Raw genomic sequence first — 14,703 nt, 5'->3', positions numbered from 1 at the left:
TCACTCCCAGCATCTATTGGGCTAGTCTTCACTCCCAACATCTATTAGGCTAGCCTTCACTGCCAGAACCTATTGGGCTAGTCGTTAATCCCAGTATCTTTTGGGTTATTTTTAAGTCCCAGCATCTATTGGGCTAGTCTTCAGTCCAAGAATTGATCAAGTTAGCCTTCACTTCCAACATCTATTGGGCTAGTCTTCCCTCCCAGCATCTATTGGGCTAGCCTTCACTTCTAACATCTATGGGGCTAGTCTTCTCTCCCAGCATCTATTGGGCTAGCCTTCACTTCCAACATCTATTGGGCTAGTCTTCCCTCCCAGCATCTATTGGGCTAGCTTTCACTTCCAGAATCTATTGGGCTAGTCTTCCCTCCCAGCATCTATTGGGCTAGCTTTCACTTCCAGAATCTATTGGGCTAGTCTTCCCTCCCAGCATCTATTGGGATAGCTTTCACTTCCAACATCTATTGGGCTAGTCTTCCCTCCCAGCATCTATTGGGCTAGGCTTCACTTCCAGAATCTATTGGGCTAGTCTTCCCTCCCAGCATCTATTGGGCTAGGCTTCACTTCCAACATCTATTGGGCTAGTCTTCCCTCCCAGCATCTATTGGGCTAGCTTTCACTTCCAGCATCTATTGGGCTAGTCTTCTCTCCCAGCATCTATTGGGCTAGGCTTCACTTCCAACATCTATTGGGCTAGTCTTCCCTCCCAGCATCTATTGGGCTAGGCTTCACTTCCAACATCTATTGGGCTAGTCTTCCCTCCCAGCATCTATTGGGATAGCTTTCACTTCCAGCATCTATTGGGCTAGTCTTCCCTCCCAGCATCTATTGGGCTAGGCTTCACTTCCAACATCTATTGGGCTAGTCTTCCCTCCCAGCATCTATTGGGATAGCTTTCACTTCCAGCATCTATTGGGCTAGCCGTCACTTCCAGCATCCTATGAGCCTCACAATATTTTTTTCTGGAGATTTCACTGAATTGTAAAATTAATTTTGGATTTCATGCTGATTAATATTCCACACTATACTGCCAGCTCTAGATGCATATTGCCCAGCTCATGGACTGTAAGGAGATAAGTGTCAGTACATAAAATCACTACTTACCTGCTCCTCTGCATGTGATGGAGTAATACTTACCTGCTTTTCGCTCCTGTCAGTGGTCAGGACCAGAATGAACAGTGAACTCCAGGGTACCAGGATTGGTCACCAGAGCTCCACATAGGAACTGTCCACAGACTGGAGCGGGGCACAGTGGGGTACTAAATCATTTAGGGCTGATCAGCTAGACATACAGAACGTGCCTGGATGCTTGGTAAGTACAAGAACAAAGGGCCCTGACCCCTCTGCTAGAATTGTTGAAGCTAATCACAAAAAAATTTAAATAAATTAAATTATCTGATTTAATTCCCTTAACACAAGACCGGACGTTCTGGAGATGCTTCGACCCTGCTTCTCATTACATTCTGTCAATTGCTCAGATCCTTACACTTTCTTATTATTTTCTGCTTCCAAACTGTGAGGCGCCCCCTAGTTGTTGGTGAGGCCCAGCTGAGGAGCCAGTTTTCACAAAGTAACTATGATCTGCACAGTCCTTTTGCTATTTGCAGAAATCTCTATATTAACAACATTATTAATTTATTTTGTACTTGCTTTATTAGTATATAGAACTTGGGAGAAGGGTGGTAGGAGCCCTAGCATTATTTTCAGCTTTTAAATGGACTTTCACCACAAATAGTGAGGCCCAGGAACCCTCATGCTCAGTGTGGGGAGGCCCAGGCTCCCTCTTGGTCTATTGGGTGAGGCTCAGGCTCCCTCTTGGTCTATTGGGTGAGGCCCCAGCATCCTCTTGGTCAGTCTCGTGAGGCCCAGGCATTGCCTTGGTCTGTTGGGTGAGGCCCAGGCACCCTCATGGTCAGTCTCGTGAGGCCCAGGCATTGCCTTAGTCTGTTGGGTGAGGCCCAGGCACCCTCATGGTCAGTCTCGTGAGGCCCAGGCATTGCCTTGGTCTGTTGGGTAAGGCTCCAGTAGAAAAAGTTTGAGAAGCACTGGTCTAAACATTATGTGAAAAAAGGTTACCAGGAAATGGACAATGATGACCCATCTCATAGATGATGTAGAAGGTGTTACCTGCACCTATATATGAAAGTCTCTTACCTAGGCATAGCGCTACCAGTATATAGAGCAGGCTCTTCTCCATGTCTTCACACTGATGACTTTGTCGCCTCTGGAAGATGAGCAGTGGACTCCTCAGATATAGAAGGTGTCGCTGCTGTGTGGGATGTTCTCACGCTAGAACTTTGATTTACAAGCAAACATTATTTTTTATCTATTTATAGCTTCTTTGTACAGATTGTATAGATTGTATTACTTGACTTTTTCAACCTACTGGTAAATATATAACTTAGACAAAATACTGAAATCTCCAATATACGAAGCAAAGTCCATGATAGCTCCTCGGGTGGATTCTTGGTGGCTGCTATCATTTCTTGGAAGGATTTGCCTATGTTGGACATATGGTTATATGGTTTGTTTGAGGGGGGGGGGGACCATACTTTAGCCCCCTTATCACTCTTTATTGGTATATCATAAACCTCTATCGGTTGACAATTGCTATCAGACATCACATGGAGGTTGGTGCATGAAGCAATTCTAGATAGTTTGCTTTGACAATGACTTTGCCCTCCGATATCTCAGGAAAGTGACGGCTTACAGTACTATTAGTTCTTGTTCACACTGTACAATCTTTTATTATGTAATTCTTGGATTTAAGCCTATGAGAGATTAAGAACGGCGGATGGAGTGAGGACCATAGTGTTGGGTCTTCATCCAGATCCTGAACCCAAGCTACAGTGGGCCAGGAGTCTCCCTCAATGGTCTCCCTCCATCACTTACCCATCTCTTGAGCACAATCTACAACTTGCTTTCTATTCTCAAAGAGAGATATTACAGATTGAACTTGTGATGATGGACAGCGGTCTAAACAGAGAATTTTGCCTTGAGGTCTGCCACCACAAGTTCCTCATGGCCAATGGCCATCTCCGAGTGCTTAGATCAGCCAACGGCTCCAGGCCACAGCCAGGCCAAGTACAGTGGTCAACAGTGAAGAAAGTACAGTATGAGGTTCTATAAAGGGACAAGAGTGTTCAAAAAACTTTTGAAATGTCCTAGGGGAAAAGTTCTGATTGGTTGGTGTCTGGGGTTTAGATCCTAACTAATTGCTAAAATATACTGGGAGAAGTTCATTATACGCACATTCTATCCCAGCTCTGTGGCTTGACCGAGAACATCTCATAATGTAAACTTATCGGACCATCTTGGGACAAGTGCACTAGAAGTGGAGAAAAGCAATGCTCAGCTATGTTATTCTTCTTGCTTATGGTGCGTTTACACAGACAGATTTATCTGACAGATCTTTGAAGCCAAAGCCAGGAACAGACCATAAACAGGGATCAGGTCATAAAGGAAAGACTGAGATCTATCCTCTTTTCAAATCCATTCCTGGCTTTGGCTTCCAAAATCTGTCTGTGTAAACGCACCCTTAGTCTAGCAATTGGTCAGGGTCTGAACACCCAGGCCCCAGGACAGGCCCTAGAGGTACCTTTTAAAGGGAACCTGTCACCTCCACACTTCGGGTGAAACCCATTCGTAGGGCCCCCTATACACCCCTCCTGTCGATCTCGCTCCCGATGCCAGTCCCGCCATAGAGAAATTGCTGCCTGCTCTTCTGTGCACCCAACATGCAAATTAGAAGAGATGAGTCCTATTAGTCCTGCTTAGCGATTTCCTATGGACATTGGACTCTATCTCTTCTAATCTGCATATTGGGTGCACGGACGAGCAGCTGGCAATTTCTCTGTGACGGGACCGACAGGAAGGGGTATATATGGGGGGCTCTACCAGGGGGTCAGGTGGGGTCCGCTCCTGGTTCCCTTTAGAGCAATAAAACTGCCTTAAGATAAGTTGATCACATGGTTTGTTGACACACAAAAACAGGTTGAAATCATTATCCTACCAATGGGGCCTTTGACTGGCGATCTCAGTACAACTAATTACTCTCTATATCTTTTGAGGTCTAGAAATGGGACCTCTCACAAGAGTTCTGCCTAATCGGCTTTAGGACCTCAACTGGTTGTAGACATCTACTTAGATGGTAAAGAGTTAATTTGAGTTCTGGTCTGGTGTCCGCAGGCCACATACAGCTGCCAGCAATCTCCTGTAAAATTGACCAGGCCAGGACTAAGTTGTCCATCAGATGCCCTCTAACCTGTGGCTGTCACTGCTATTGTACCACACCACTTCTACGACGCTGAGTCTCCTGGTGGATATCATGGCATAATATTACAATTCTGTGACGTTCCCCAGGGATCAGAGACAATGAGCTCTCAGTCAGTATGGACCAGATAAAGCACATACCCACGTTATACAGCAGGGGTCAGCAGTGCTGCCAAGCCCGGTAATCCAAGCTACAAGGTAGGCCAGAATCTATCCATACAGAGAGCATATCGGCTCACTCCAGTATGGACCAGATTCCCCCATTACAGCAGGAGTCAGAAGTGCCACCAAGCCCATGGTAGGTGAGAAGCTATCCATACAGAGAGCGTATCCAGCTCACTCCAGTATGAAGCACATTCCCCTATTATACAGCAGGAGTCAGTAGTGCCACCAAAGCCCATGGTAGGTGAGAAGCTATCCATACAGAGAGCATATCCAGCTCACACATTCCCCTATTATACAGCAGGAGTCAGTAGTGCCACCAAGCCCATGGTAGGTGAGAAGCTATCCATACAGAGAGCATATCCAGCTCACACATTCCCCTGTTATACAGCAGGAGTCAGTAGTGCCGGCAGTCCATGGTAGGTGAGAAGCTATCCATACGCCATGCGCTATCCTCCGCCCGCACAGATACAGTCGACAGAAATCTGCTGAAGAGTCGACTTCAGTGAATCTATTATAAAAAGAAGTCCAACCTTGGCCCATAGAAACCCAGGACCCTCATCCCCCAACGTATTTCCGGTGTGAATGGTGTCCTTTATTATTAGAGAGGTTTTTTATGCACCTTGGGGGACGTCTGTCCTCTGCTTGCAGCAAGTATTTAACCTTGGAAATAAAGTAACCCAGAAGTAAAACCTTCATAATTTTATACATATTGGCAAGAAGGCAAGGTGCACCCCCCACTCTGGCTCAGGCAGCTGGATACAGGGGGGGCATTATGGGCATTTCCTCGCCATTGGTGGCATATATAACATTCAGGAGAGCAGCTACAAGGAAGAACTCCTCCCGGCATCTTCCCTTTCTATTAACCCACTATTACCAAATGTTCTCAAAAGAGGAACCATTGCTTTAAGAGAACGGCCGCACATTTTCTGTCCCGTCCATCTTATCTATTAGAATGTTTTATAGGAGATTCACAGTATCCGCTACCCGGAAACCTGATGTAAGAGAACTGCCCGGTACATTCTTTCCTTACATTATCTGCAGAGGAATAGATAATTCTTGCTGTAACATTATGTACGGGGACTAATACAGATATGTAAATCATCTCAGCAGGTTAATCGATAACCCCGTGTCTGGTTGGGTTCATGAATACACTTCCATATAAGATTATTGTAGCATTTAGCTAATGGCAGATAGCTCTGTCGTCCATCCCATGGGCCCCACACCTGGATCACCATCCCCTGAGCTCTCCTGTGTCCTCCAGTGTATCGCGGTTTCTCATCTTGAGCTGTGATGTTGGGTACGGCCATTGTTGATCTTCATTACAGATTGCGTTACCTCCTAGGGTATTTGTGACATGTCCTATGGGCCGGGTAATGGTAGTGGTCACTTCACTCATAATTCAGAAACAGCTAAAAGAAGACAAACCACGTGGAGAGAGTTACAGTCATGTGCAGAGGACTACAGTATATTTATAGAGAGTTTGTACAGGGTTATATTACTCTCTGGGCACTTTGATATCCGGCAGTTTAAACAACTTTAGAAATTAATGTAGATCGAAACGTGTATGCCTGTGCCTCTTTAGTCCTTTTTCTCTAGAGTGCTTCATCTTCTTAGTCCTTCCTCTCTAGAGTGCTTCTTCTCTTTAGTCCTTCCTCTCTAGAGTGCTTCTTCTCTTTAGTCCTTCCTCCCTAGAGTGCTTCTTCTCTTTAGTTTTTCCTCCCTAGAGTGCTTCTTCTCTTTAGTTCTTCCTCCCTAGAGTGCTTCTTCTCTTTAGTCCTTTCTCCCTAGAGTGCTTCTTCTCTTTAGTTTTTCCTCCCTAGAGTGCTTCTTCTCTTTAGTCCTTTTTCTCTAGAGTGGTTCTTCTTTTTAGTCCTTTTTCTCTAGAGTGCTTCTTCTCTTTAGTCCTTCCTCTCTAGAGTGCTTCTTCTCTTTAGTCCTTCCTCTCTAGAGTGCTTCTTCTCTTTAGTTTTTCCTCCCTAGAGTGCTTCTTCTCTTTAGTCCTTCCTCTCTAGAGTGCTTCTTCTCTTTAGTCCTTCCTCCCTAGAGTGCTTCTTCTCTTTAGTTTTTCCTCCCTAGAGTGCTTCTTCTCTTTAGTTCTTCCTCCCTAGAGTGCTTCTTCTCTTTAGTCCTTTTTCTCTAGAGTGGTTCTTCTTTTTAGTCCTTCCTCTCTAGAGTGCTTCTTCTCTTTAGTTCTTCCTCCCTAGAGTGCTTCTTCTCTTTAGTTCTTCCTCCCTAGAGTGCTTCTTCTCTTTAGTTCTTCCTCCCTAGAGTGCTTCTTCTCTTTAGTTCTTCCTCCCTAGAGTGCTTCTTCTCTATAGCCCTTCCTCTCTAGTTCTTCTCTTTAGTTCTGTCTCTCTAGAGGTCATTCTTCTTCTGCCTTGCTATAATGTCTTTCTCTGAGGTCAAACTTCTCTGAAGTTCTTCCTCTCTTGAGTGCCTTTACTCTAAAACTATTCTTCTCAATATTCTTTTTTCTAAGGTCCTAATTTAACACTGTTTCTTCTTTACTGTTATCCCTCTATATTGTCCATCTTCTCTAAAGCCATTGCTTATTAAAGTACATTAGGTTCTTATTAAGTAAAAGTAATTCAGGACTAAAAAAAGGTTAAATAACAACATAAAACACATTTATTTCATATTCAGAAGAGAATACAGAGAATATTTCTATACAATATGCATATACTATACGTAAAAACACTCAATACTAACCAATGTACATATAAATACAAACACACAACCATACATATACACACACACACACACACACACACACCGAATACACTTACTTTATAAATTCACATGTACATGTAATGCATACACCTAACATACAAAAGTGCACACACACTGTATATATACTGTACCACACATTCTACATACATTACATACATAAACATACCATATATACCAATAACCACAGGAGCAGCTTTACATTTCGTAGATCTATTGCACACTATAATCATTCATCTGGACACCTACAGCAGAAGAGTTGGGGAGTAGTGATGAGCAAACATCCTGATGTTCGCTTCGGATCCTGAACACGACCATAAAAAAACGATTGTGATCATTTCGTGTTCGCCGAACATTCACGAACATTACACACATGCGTACAGATTATCAGGTACAAAGCTCTCCCTCCCTACACTGACTAACTACCACTGTGAATATTGCGGCCTAACTACATTCAGATGCTGTCCCTGCTCCTTTCACTCACCCTACTGAACGGCACAAGAATCAGGAAAGGCTGTGAGAAAATTTACCTCAGCGTTGCGTTTTTATAGCATGTACGTAACGTACGTAATGACATTAATCGTACAGCCAATCACAGTGATGTCAGTAGTGACCGTGGCTACTACATTACCTGTTGTGCCCTTCCTTCCTCACGCCTTCATTGGAAGCTTACGCAGTTGCGTACATCGCAAAATAAATGTTTGCATGTTCGAATATCTTCAAAAATGATTGTTAAAACCATTCCGATTCGTCAAACAAATTTTTCGTGATCGGCGAACTCAAAGAATTAGTGGCACGTTTGTGCGAACATTTGAACATTTACGAACATGTTCGCTCATCACTATTGGGGAGTAGAGCTCTCCAGAGACCATCCTACTGTCACCTATAGCAAAGCAGTCTGGGTGGGGGGGCGGTAGAGATTTTGGGAGTGGGGATAAGAAACATTTGTCTGTCTTCGTCGCTCACTTCTCAGTAATATTCCCACCCAATGCTCAGAGCTATTACCTAAATGAAATGATAAACCATGAAACTCAAGGTAAGAAGAATCAGAAGAACCAGTTCTTGACCCAGCACTTTGGAGCCTCCATTTCCAGATACAGTGGGACCAACTAGCCTTCCCAGGTTAGTAAAATTTAGTTCAGGGATGTAGCCTTGTATCCATGTCTGGTAGGTCGTAGTCAATGTGTAGACACCGGGGCGGTTTGCAAAGGCACAACCATCACCATAGCTCACAATGCCGACTTGGTACCATGCACTGTTTACGTGACACACCAAAGGTCCTCCGGAGTCTCCCTGAGAGGAAAAGAAACAGACTTGGTGAAGACCTGATCAACGGGAAGTGAGTTTCATCATCTTATCCTGGGTTACTGTTTGGTGTAAACCATTGACCATCCATGCACATTGGATATCAAGTCAAGCAGAAAAAGAATCCCGTCAACTATCCCCATCAACCTAGCGAGAAACTCTACATCCAGGAATCAGTGTACCTGGCAGGAATCCTTTGTCCCTTGTTGGTACCCGGCACATATCATATCATTCTGGATGATGCTGATGTTCATATTCACAAGAGAGTTTACATGGTACATGGCGTCACATGATTTGTAGTCGATCAGTGGGATCATCACCTTTTGAAGAGTCTCAGGATATGGTAGGTGTTCTGTGGTATCACAAAAGGGATTGTGAGGAACTTCATCCATCCAGTCATAGAAACATAGAAGGTGGTCAGCAGAAAAAGACCACCTGCTCCATCTAGTCTATATTCTTAAATCTTTGGTTAGAGTGGAGATCAACTACAATAAAGAATTCATTTCTTATCTTATGTTACAATTACACAGACAGCCCGTTAAAGAGACTCTGTCAGTAGGTTTATGGCGTCCTATCTCAGGGTAGTATAAACTAGTGACAGAGAAGCTGAACAGAATGATGTATCACTTACATTGTTCTGTGCAGCTGATCCAGAGATCTCCTCCTGAATAACATGGACAATAAGTAGTCCTCTCCATTATGTGCATGAGCTCAGTAGTCCTGGATATTCATGAGAAGCAGAAAACTCCGCCCACCAGCTGCTGATTTGCAGTTATCTATCCATGCTGTGTATAGATAGTCAGCTGTCAGGCAGCAGCTGGAGGGTGGGGGGAGGGGTGCGGGAAGAATCCTATTCTCTTGCATATTAGGAGAACAGGTGAACAGAATGATGTAAGTAATACACCCATCTGTTCAGCATTTCTGTCACTAGTTTATGCTGCTCTCATTTAAGTAATAAACCTAGTGACAGATTCCCTTTAATCTTAATGTTTTGTGTGGTAGCGCTGCGGAGAAACCAAACACCTACTCCCCGGTTCTCTCCCAGATTGAAGCTGATGGTGATCTGCTTATTGTCAAGATGCTTTTCTAACAAGAAGAAAGTGTAAAAGCAGAGAACAAATTAGGTCCCGTCCCCAATTGGCCTGCATGCACACAGATTCAATCAGAGGTGCACACAGTGGTAAATCTGGTGTGCAATGGGTCCACGCCTCCTCCCCGCTTTGCTCCCCTGTCCGCCCATCGGGTGAGGGGGGGATATGTCAGGCGTACACCAGGGAGGAGGGGCAAATCTGTGCCTTCTCCATTGGCGTACGCCCGGCCGGAGTGTTAATAACCCCCCCCCCCATAGTCTATATAGCACACCCTCCACCCTTAGCTCCACACTATATATAACGCATTGTAGAAGCATTTTCAAGGCCGGATATAAATGTCAGATGTCAGGGAAGAGAGTGATTGGACTTCAACGTCCTCCATCTTTTCTTAGGGCAGATAAGCCACCGCAAGAAGTGGGAAACCCTCGCTAAAAGCTGCAGATTTTTTTAAAGGATTCATTTACTTTACTTTACTGATTAGAGGACTAGATGGGGCAGGGGGGGCTTTAAGGGGTCACCCTGCTAACCCCGCTCCCAAATACCACCACCCCCCAACATCAATTCAAAATAAGACACAACATTTTGGCAATCCATGTTTCTATCACATATTGTTGTAGACTCACCGCCATAATTGATGTCTCCCCACCCGGTTACCCAGCATGCCATGCCAGATGGGAAGGAGACTGAGGAAGATGGCAGACAGATGGGTAGGATGTAGCTGGTGTAGGTGACAGGGCTCTTCAGCTTGATAAGGGCAATGTCTCCACTACTCCCTGTACCTGTATATGCGGAGTGTGTTATAATTTGCTCTACAGATGCATTATATTCATGGTTATCCATCACGGACAGCTGGTATACCCCCAGAGCGACATAGTAATCATCTGCATCAATGGAGCTGTTATCACCAGAGGAAATTATTATCAATAAAACACATTACCTGGTGGCTCATGGGAAAGAACATCTCTATATGTCAGACTTACTTTTCGAAGCAATGAGCAGCGGTGAGGACCCACTGGTTGGAGATCAAGGACCCTCCGCAGATGTGAGAACCTTTGTACCGTAGACTGATCTGCCAGGGCCATTCCCCATCCGCAGCATCCGAGCCCCCTACAATCCGGCTACTGACCACCGGAGAGCCGCACACAGAACTGCTGGCCGGGGATGAGGTGGAGTTGGTTTGGTTGGCAGTGGTTGGGGGTGAGGGGGAGTTTGTTTGGTTGGCAGTGGTTGGGGGTGAGGGGGAGTTGGTTTGGTTGGCAGTGGTTTGGGGTAAAGTCATGGTCCCTGGAAGAACAGAGCACCAACATGGAATTATTACAATGTAAATCATAATGAATGGTGCTGAGTGAGCAGCTTGCGTGCTCGACTCGACTAATAAACCCCACTGAAATCAATGGGAGACAATTGAGCATTTAATCAGGGGACCCCTGCTTGGCAGAGTGGGAACCTTAGAAAGTGACAGTCTCTCTGCTCTGTTGGGGTGGGTGGGGGAGATTATCAAGTCTTCTATTTATCGTCTATCTATCTTCACCACTCGCCACATCTATCTATCTTCACCACTCGCCACATCTCGCCACATCTATCTATCTTCACCACATTTATCTTCACCACACGCCAATCTGTGGATGAGGCAAGACACCGATGATTGGCTGAGCAGCGATGGTAGAGATAGAAGAAAGACAGAAGACCAAAGCAGTAAGTATAAACCCCACCACCACCACCACCACCCCCACCTCTCAAGCTCAGCTAATAATGAACATGCAAGCCTAAAAAAATGCCGATGGCATACATACTGTACATTTCTGGGGTATTGGGGGTCACAGTGGCGTCTCCTCCTTACCTGTGGCTGATGTGGAGGTTTTAACCCCAGTGTTACCAGCAGTTGGGGATGGGGTGGAGTTGGTTTGGTTGGCAGTGGTTTGGGGTGAAGACCTGGTCACTGCAAGAACAGAGGATCAACATGGAATTATTACAATAAAAATCCTAACAAACTAAGTGAAATTCCAAAAATTGTAAGTGCCAATGGCTGAATTTCTTATTATAGCGCTGTATAATCTGTTGATAGGTTAAAGTACAGATCCCTACATGACCAATTCAGTATCAGTATGGCGCACGTAGCCCCTAATAATACGTTCATATACCGGGTAAGGAAAAAGTCTATGTTATATGTGCTATATAATTATATCAGCCTGCTCTTCTTTCTTCTATACTTATAGAAATGTCAGGTGTCCCCCTATTCTGGTTCCCCCTGCATACACATCTAACATGGGTTAGAAATACAACTGTCTATCGAGTTCTACCAAGGTAGGCGGGGACGTGAATGAAGAGGCTACTGCTTTCTTATTTGTTACAAGATTTCTATATTTTTATATAATCAGTAATGTTATTGTGCACAAAGAATTAGTCTTAGCCTTTTTTACATCAACAACTGTATCAGAAAACAATGCGACATTATCAAGCAAAAGACTAGTCCCACTATTGTAGCGGCAAATGTCATAGTGCAGTTCATTTAAGGTTCATTTTGGACAAACCCAAATTTTTCTAAGCATCTAACTCAAACCCTTCTCGGAGTAATGAGGTCCCAGTAGCGTCTCCTTCTTACCTGAGGATGTTGTAGATGTAGATCCTTGTCCTGTGTCACATGGAAGGGATGGCGGAGGGATATTTGTAAGGTTACTGAAGGTTACATTTGATACGTAGCTTTGAATCCATGAGGTATAGGCAGATACCAGGGTGTACACCCCAGGGCGATAGCTTACAGCGCATCCATTTCCCCAACTTACAACTCCAGCTTGGTACCAGACACCCAGCACCTTACAAGCTAAGGGTCCCCCGGAGTCTCCCTGGAAGACATGAATATTTCATATGAATATGTCTCCATCCTGATCTGGTGGATGGCCTGTAGGGTTTTTATGTTCTGTCCAGTGATATGGGACCATACTATAAAGTTTTCGTAGTATAAATGCCATGCATCTCAATCTAAAAACTCACAATAACCCGTGACTACTAAGCATAGACGGATACACATTGCTCCATCTGATACCAATGGTCAGTACACATCCCAGCGCCCCTACGGGCGGCAGCCTCCATCCATCATCCATCTGCACTCACCTGGCAGGAGTCCTTGCCTCCATCTTTATATCCAGCACATATCATGTCCTCCAGGATGATGGGGACACTGCTGCTGGTGGTGGAGCCCACATGGTAGAGCCCATCACACGTTGCTCTTTCAATGATGGGAGTCATCACCTTCTGAAGAGTCATTGGTTTTGGTAAATTCACTAGGAAATGGAGGAATGAATGGATCTTAATCAGTAAGTACATGTGAAAACCTGGATCACACTCCCCAACGACAAGGAGATAAGGATATCGGATATCAGTCAACAACTATAGACCAAGATGATGACAGTACTGATTCATTGGAATGTAATATGCCATCCTATATAGCTCCGTATGCTTCATCCTTAACCACATTGACGTAGAGTATGGCCCAAAAGACAGGCTACTGATCTACAGGATTCATTGATGCCCCATTGCAGGGTATGAGCCTGTGCCAGACATCGATGGCTTTGGTGGAGCCGCTGCCAGCCACAGATTGTTGTTTGTTCGTCTCTCACCTCCTGAGGATATTGATCCCCATCCGGTGACCCAACACTCCATTCCGCAAGGGAAGGTGACGCTGGATGATGGCAGGCAGATGGGCAGGATGTACTGGGTGTAGGTGACCGGTCTGGAGAGCTTCAGCAAAGCGATGTCCCCTTTACTCCCAACACCTGTATACAGCGGGTGTAGGATGATGTCACTGATATTGGAGACGACTGTATGATTATCCACCAATAATAACCGGTATCTCCCCAAGTATACAGTGTAGTTATATGGACTGAAAGGTCTGGAAATAGAATACAATGAACATATAGAATGTAACAAACACAATGATATACTGTAGGTCCCTGAGCAAAAATCCTAATAAATATAATCCCTGAATATATAAAATAATACAGTGTCTATATAATACTCCCATATAGTGTCCATATAAGACTACAATATACTTCCTACATAATGCTGTTCTATTCCTGAGTAATAGCACTATACACAATGACGTCACACTGCCGGGGTATAGGGATCACTATATGTAGGTCCTGGGATAGTTACATGGTGTAGGTGGTAGAAGAGTCCATCAAATCCAACCCATGACCTATGACCTATAACCCCAAAGTGCTGATCCAGAGGAGGAGACAGATGGCAACAGCGGACTACAAGTATGGCTCATAAATCTACTCTCTCCTATGTAGCTATTTAAGTATCTAGCTAACATATCATTTCACCATGTAGATCTCAGCACAAACCACCAGTAATCAGATGGGATTATGTTCCTATGAAGTTCCCGCCATGTGGTAAGTTGATGTACTCACTTGTGGAAGCAATGAGCGGCGGACATCACCCACTGGTTGGAGATCAGGCTTCCCCCACATATAAAGTATCCCTGATTTATCAGAGTGATCTGCCAGGGCCATTCCCCATCCACAGCATCCGAGCCCCCGACTATCCTGCTGGAGATGACCGGAGAGCCGCACGCCGGGGAGGACGAGTCCACAGGAGGAGGAAGAGGAGCTGCGAGATCACAGAGAACAGACAGGTGTTGTTGAGTTTTCGTCTCCTTTTAGAGTGCGCAGGAGTCGTGACCGCGTTTCCATTGATTGGACTGAATGCTAGAGTCGCGTCCAGACCTTAGAGGTTTTATTTAGAAGCCATTCACTGGTGGTAAAACTGACTTTGTCGTGGTGCTTTAGGTCAGCGCCATTACTAGATGCCCAATTTATATAGTTTTTACACTTTTAAAAGTTGTAAACGCTCTGAATTGCCATATTCTGACACCAATATTTTTTTTCCTATCTGGTCTGTGGAGCTGTACAGAATGTTTATGTGACTTTTTGATAATTTTATATATTTTTTCTGATAAGTGATGTTACAAAAAAATCTGAAATGATGGCATTTTTTGAATTTTTAGTTTGTGCTATTCACTGTAGGGGGTCAATGACATTTTTAGTGGAAACTTTGGACATTTCCACATGGGGCGACATTATTCTGACTCAATATCCTGGCTGTAAGTGCAGAGTTTACAGGCGGTCTCTGTATCTGTATT

The 14,703-nt window shown here is 44.6% G+C and overlaps 1 protein-coding gene across 1 annotated transcript in view; it reads right to left on the bottom strand.

Moving 5' to 3' along the window:
• The window catches only part of LOC138801882 (transmembrane protease serine 9-like), a 34,267-nt gene extending 20,216 nt beyond the window's left edge, over positions 1-14,051 (bottom strand). The window contains exons 1-10 of the mRNA XM_069984976.1: positions 13,973-14,051; positions 13,178-13,449; positions 12,672-12,841; positions 12,163-12,403; positions 11,401-11,499; positions 10,541-10,844; positions 10,184-10,455; positions 8,652-8,821; positions 8,188-8,457; positions 2,155-2,224 (exon numbers count right to left, since the gene is read on the bottom strand). Coding sequence (XP_069841077.1) covers positions 2,155-2,224; positions 8,188-8,457; positions 8,652-8,821; positions 10,184-10,455; positions 10,541-10,844; positions 11,401-11,499; positions 12,163-12,403; positions 12,672-12,841; positions 13,178-13,449; positions 13,973-13,998 — 1,894 coding nt within the window. The 5' untranslated portion in view covers positions 13,999-14,051. The remainder of the gene's footprint in view (positions 1-2,154; positions 2,225-8,187; positions 8,458-8,651; positions 8,822-10,183; positions 10,456-10,540; positions 10,845-11,400; positions 11,500-12,162; positions 12,404-12,671; positions 12,842-13,177; positions 13,450-13,972) is intronic.
• Positions 14,052-14,703: the final 652 nt, after the last annotated feature.

This window comes from Dendropsophus ebraccatus, chromosome 9, assembly GCF_027789765.1.
Source record: "Dendropsophus ebraccatus isolate aDenEbr1 chromosome 9, aDenEbr1.pat, whole genome shotgun sequence".
Classification (NCBI taxonomy): domain Eukaryota; kingdom Metazoa; phylum Chordata; class Amphibia; order Anura; family Hylidae; genus Dendropsophus; species Dendropsophus ebraccatus.
The sequence above is the reverse complement of the archived record's forward strand: the minus strand, read 5'-3'. Positions and strand labels throughout refer to the sequence as shown.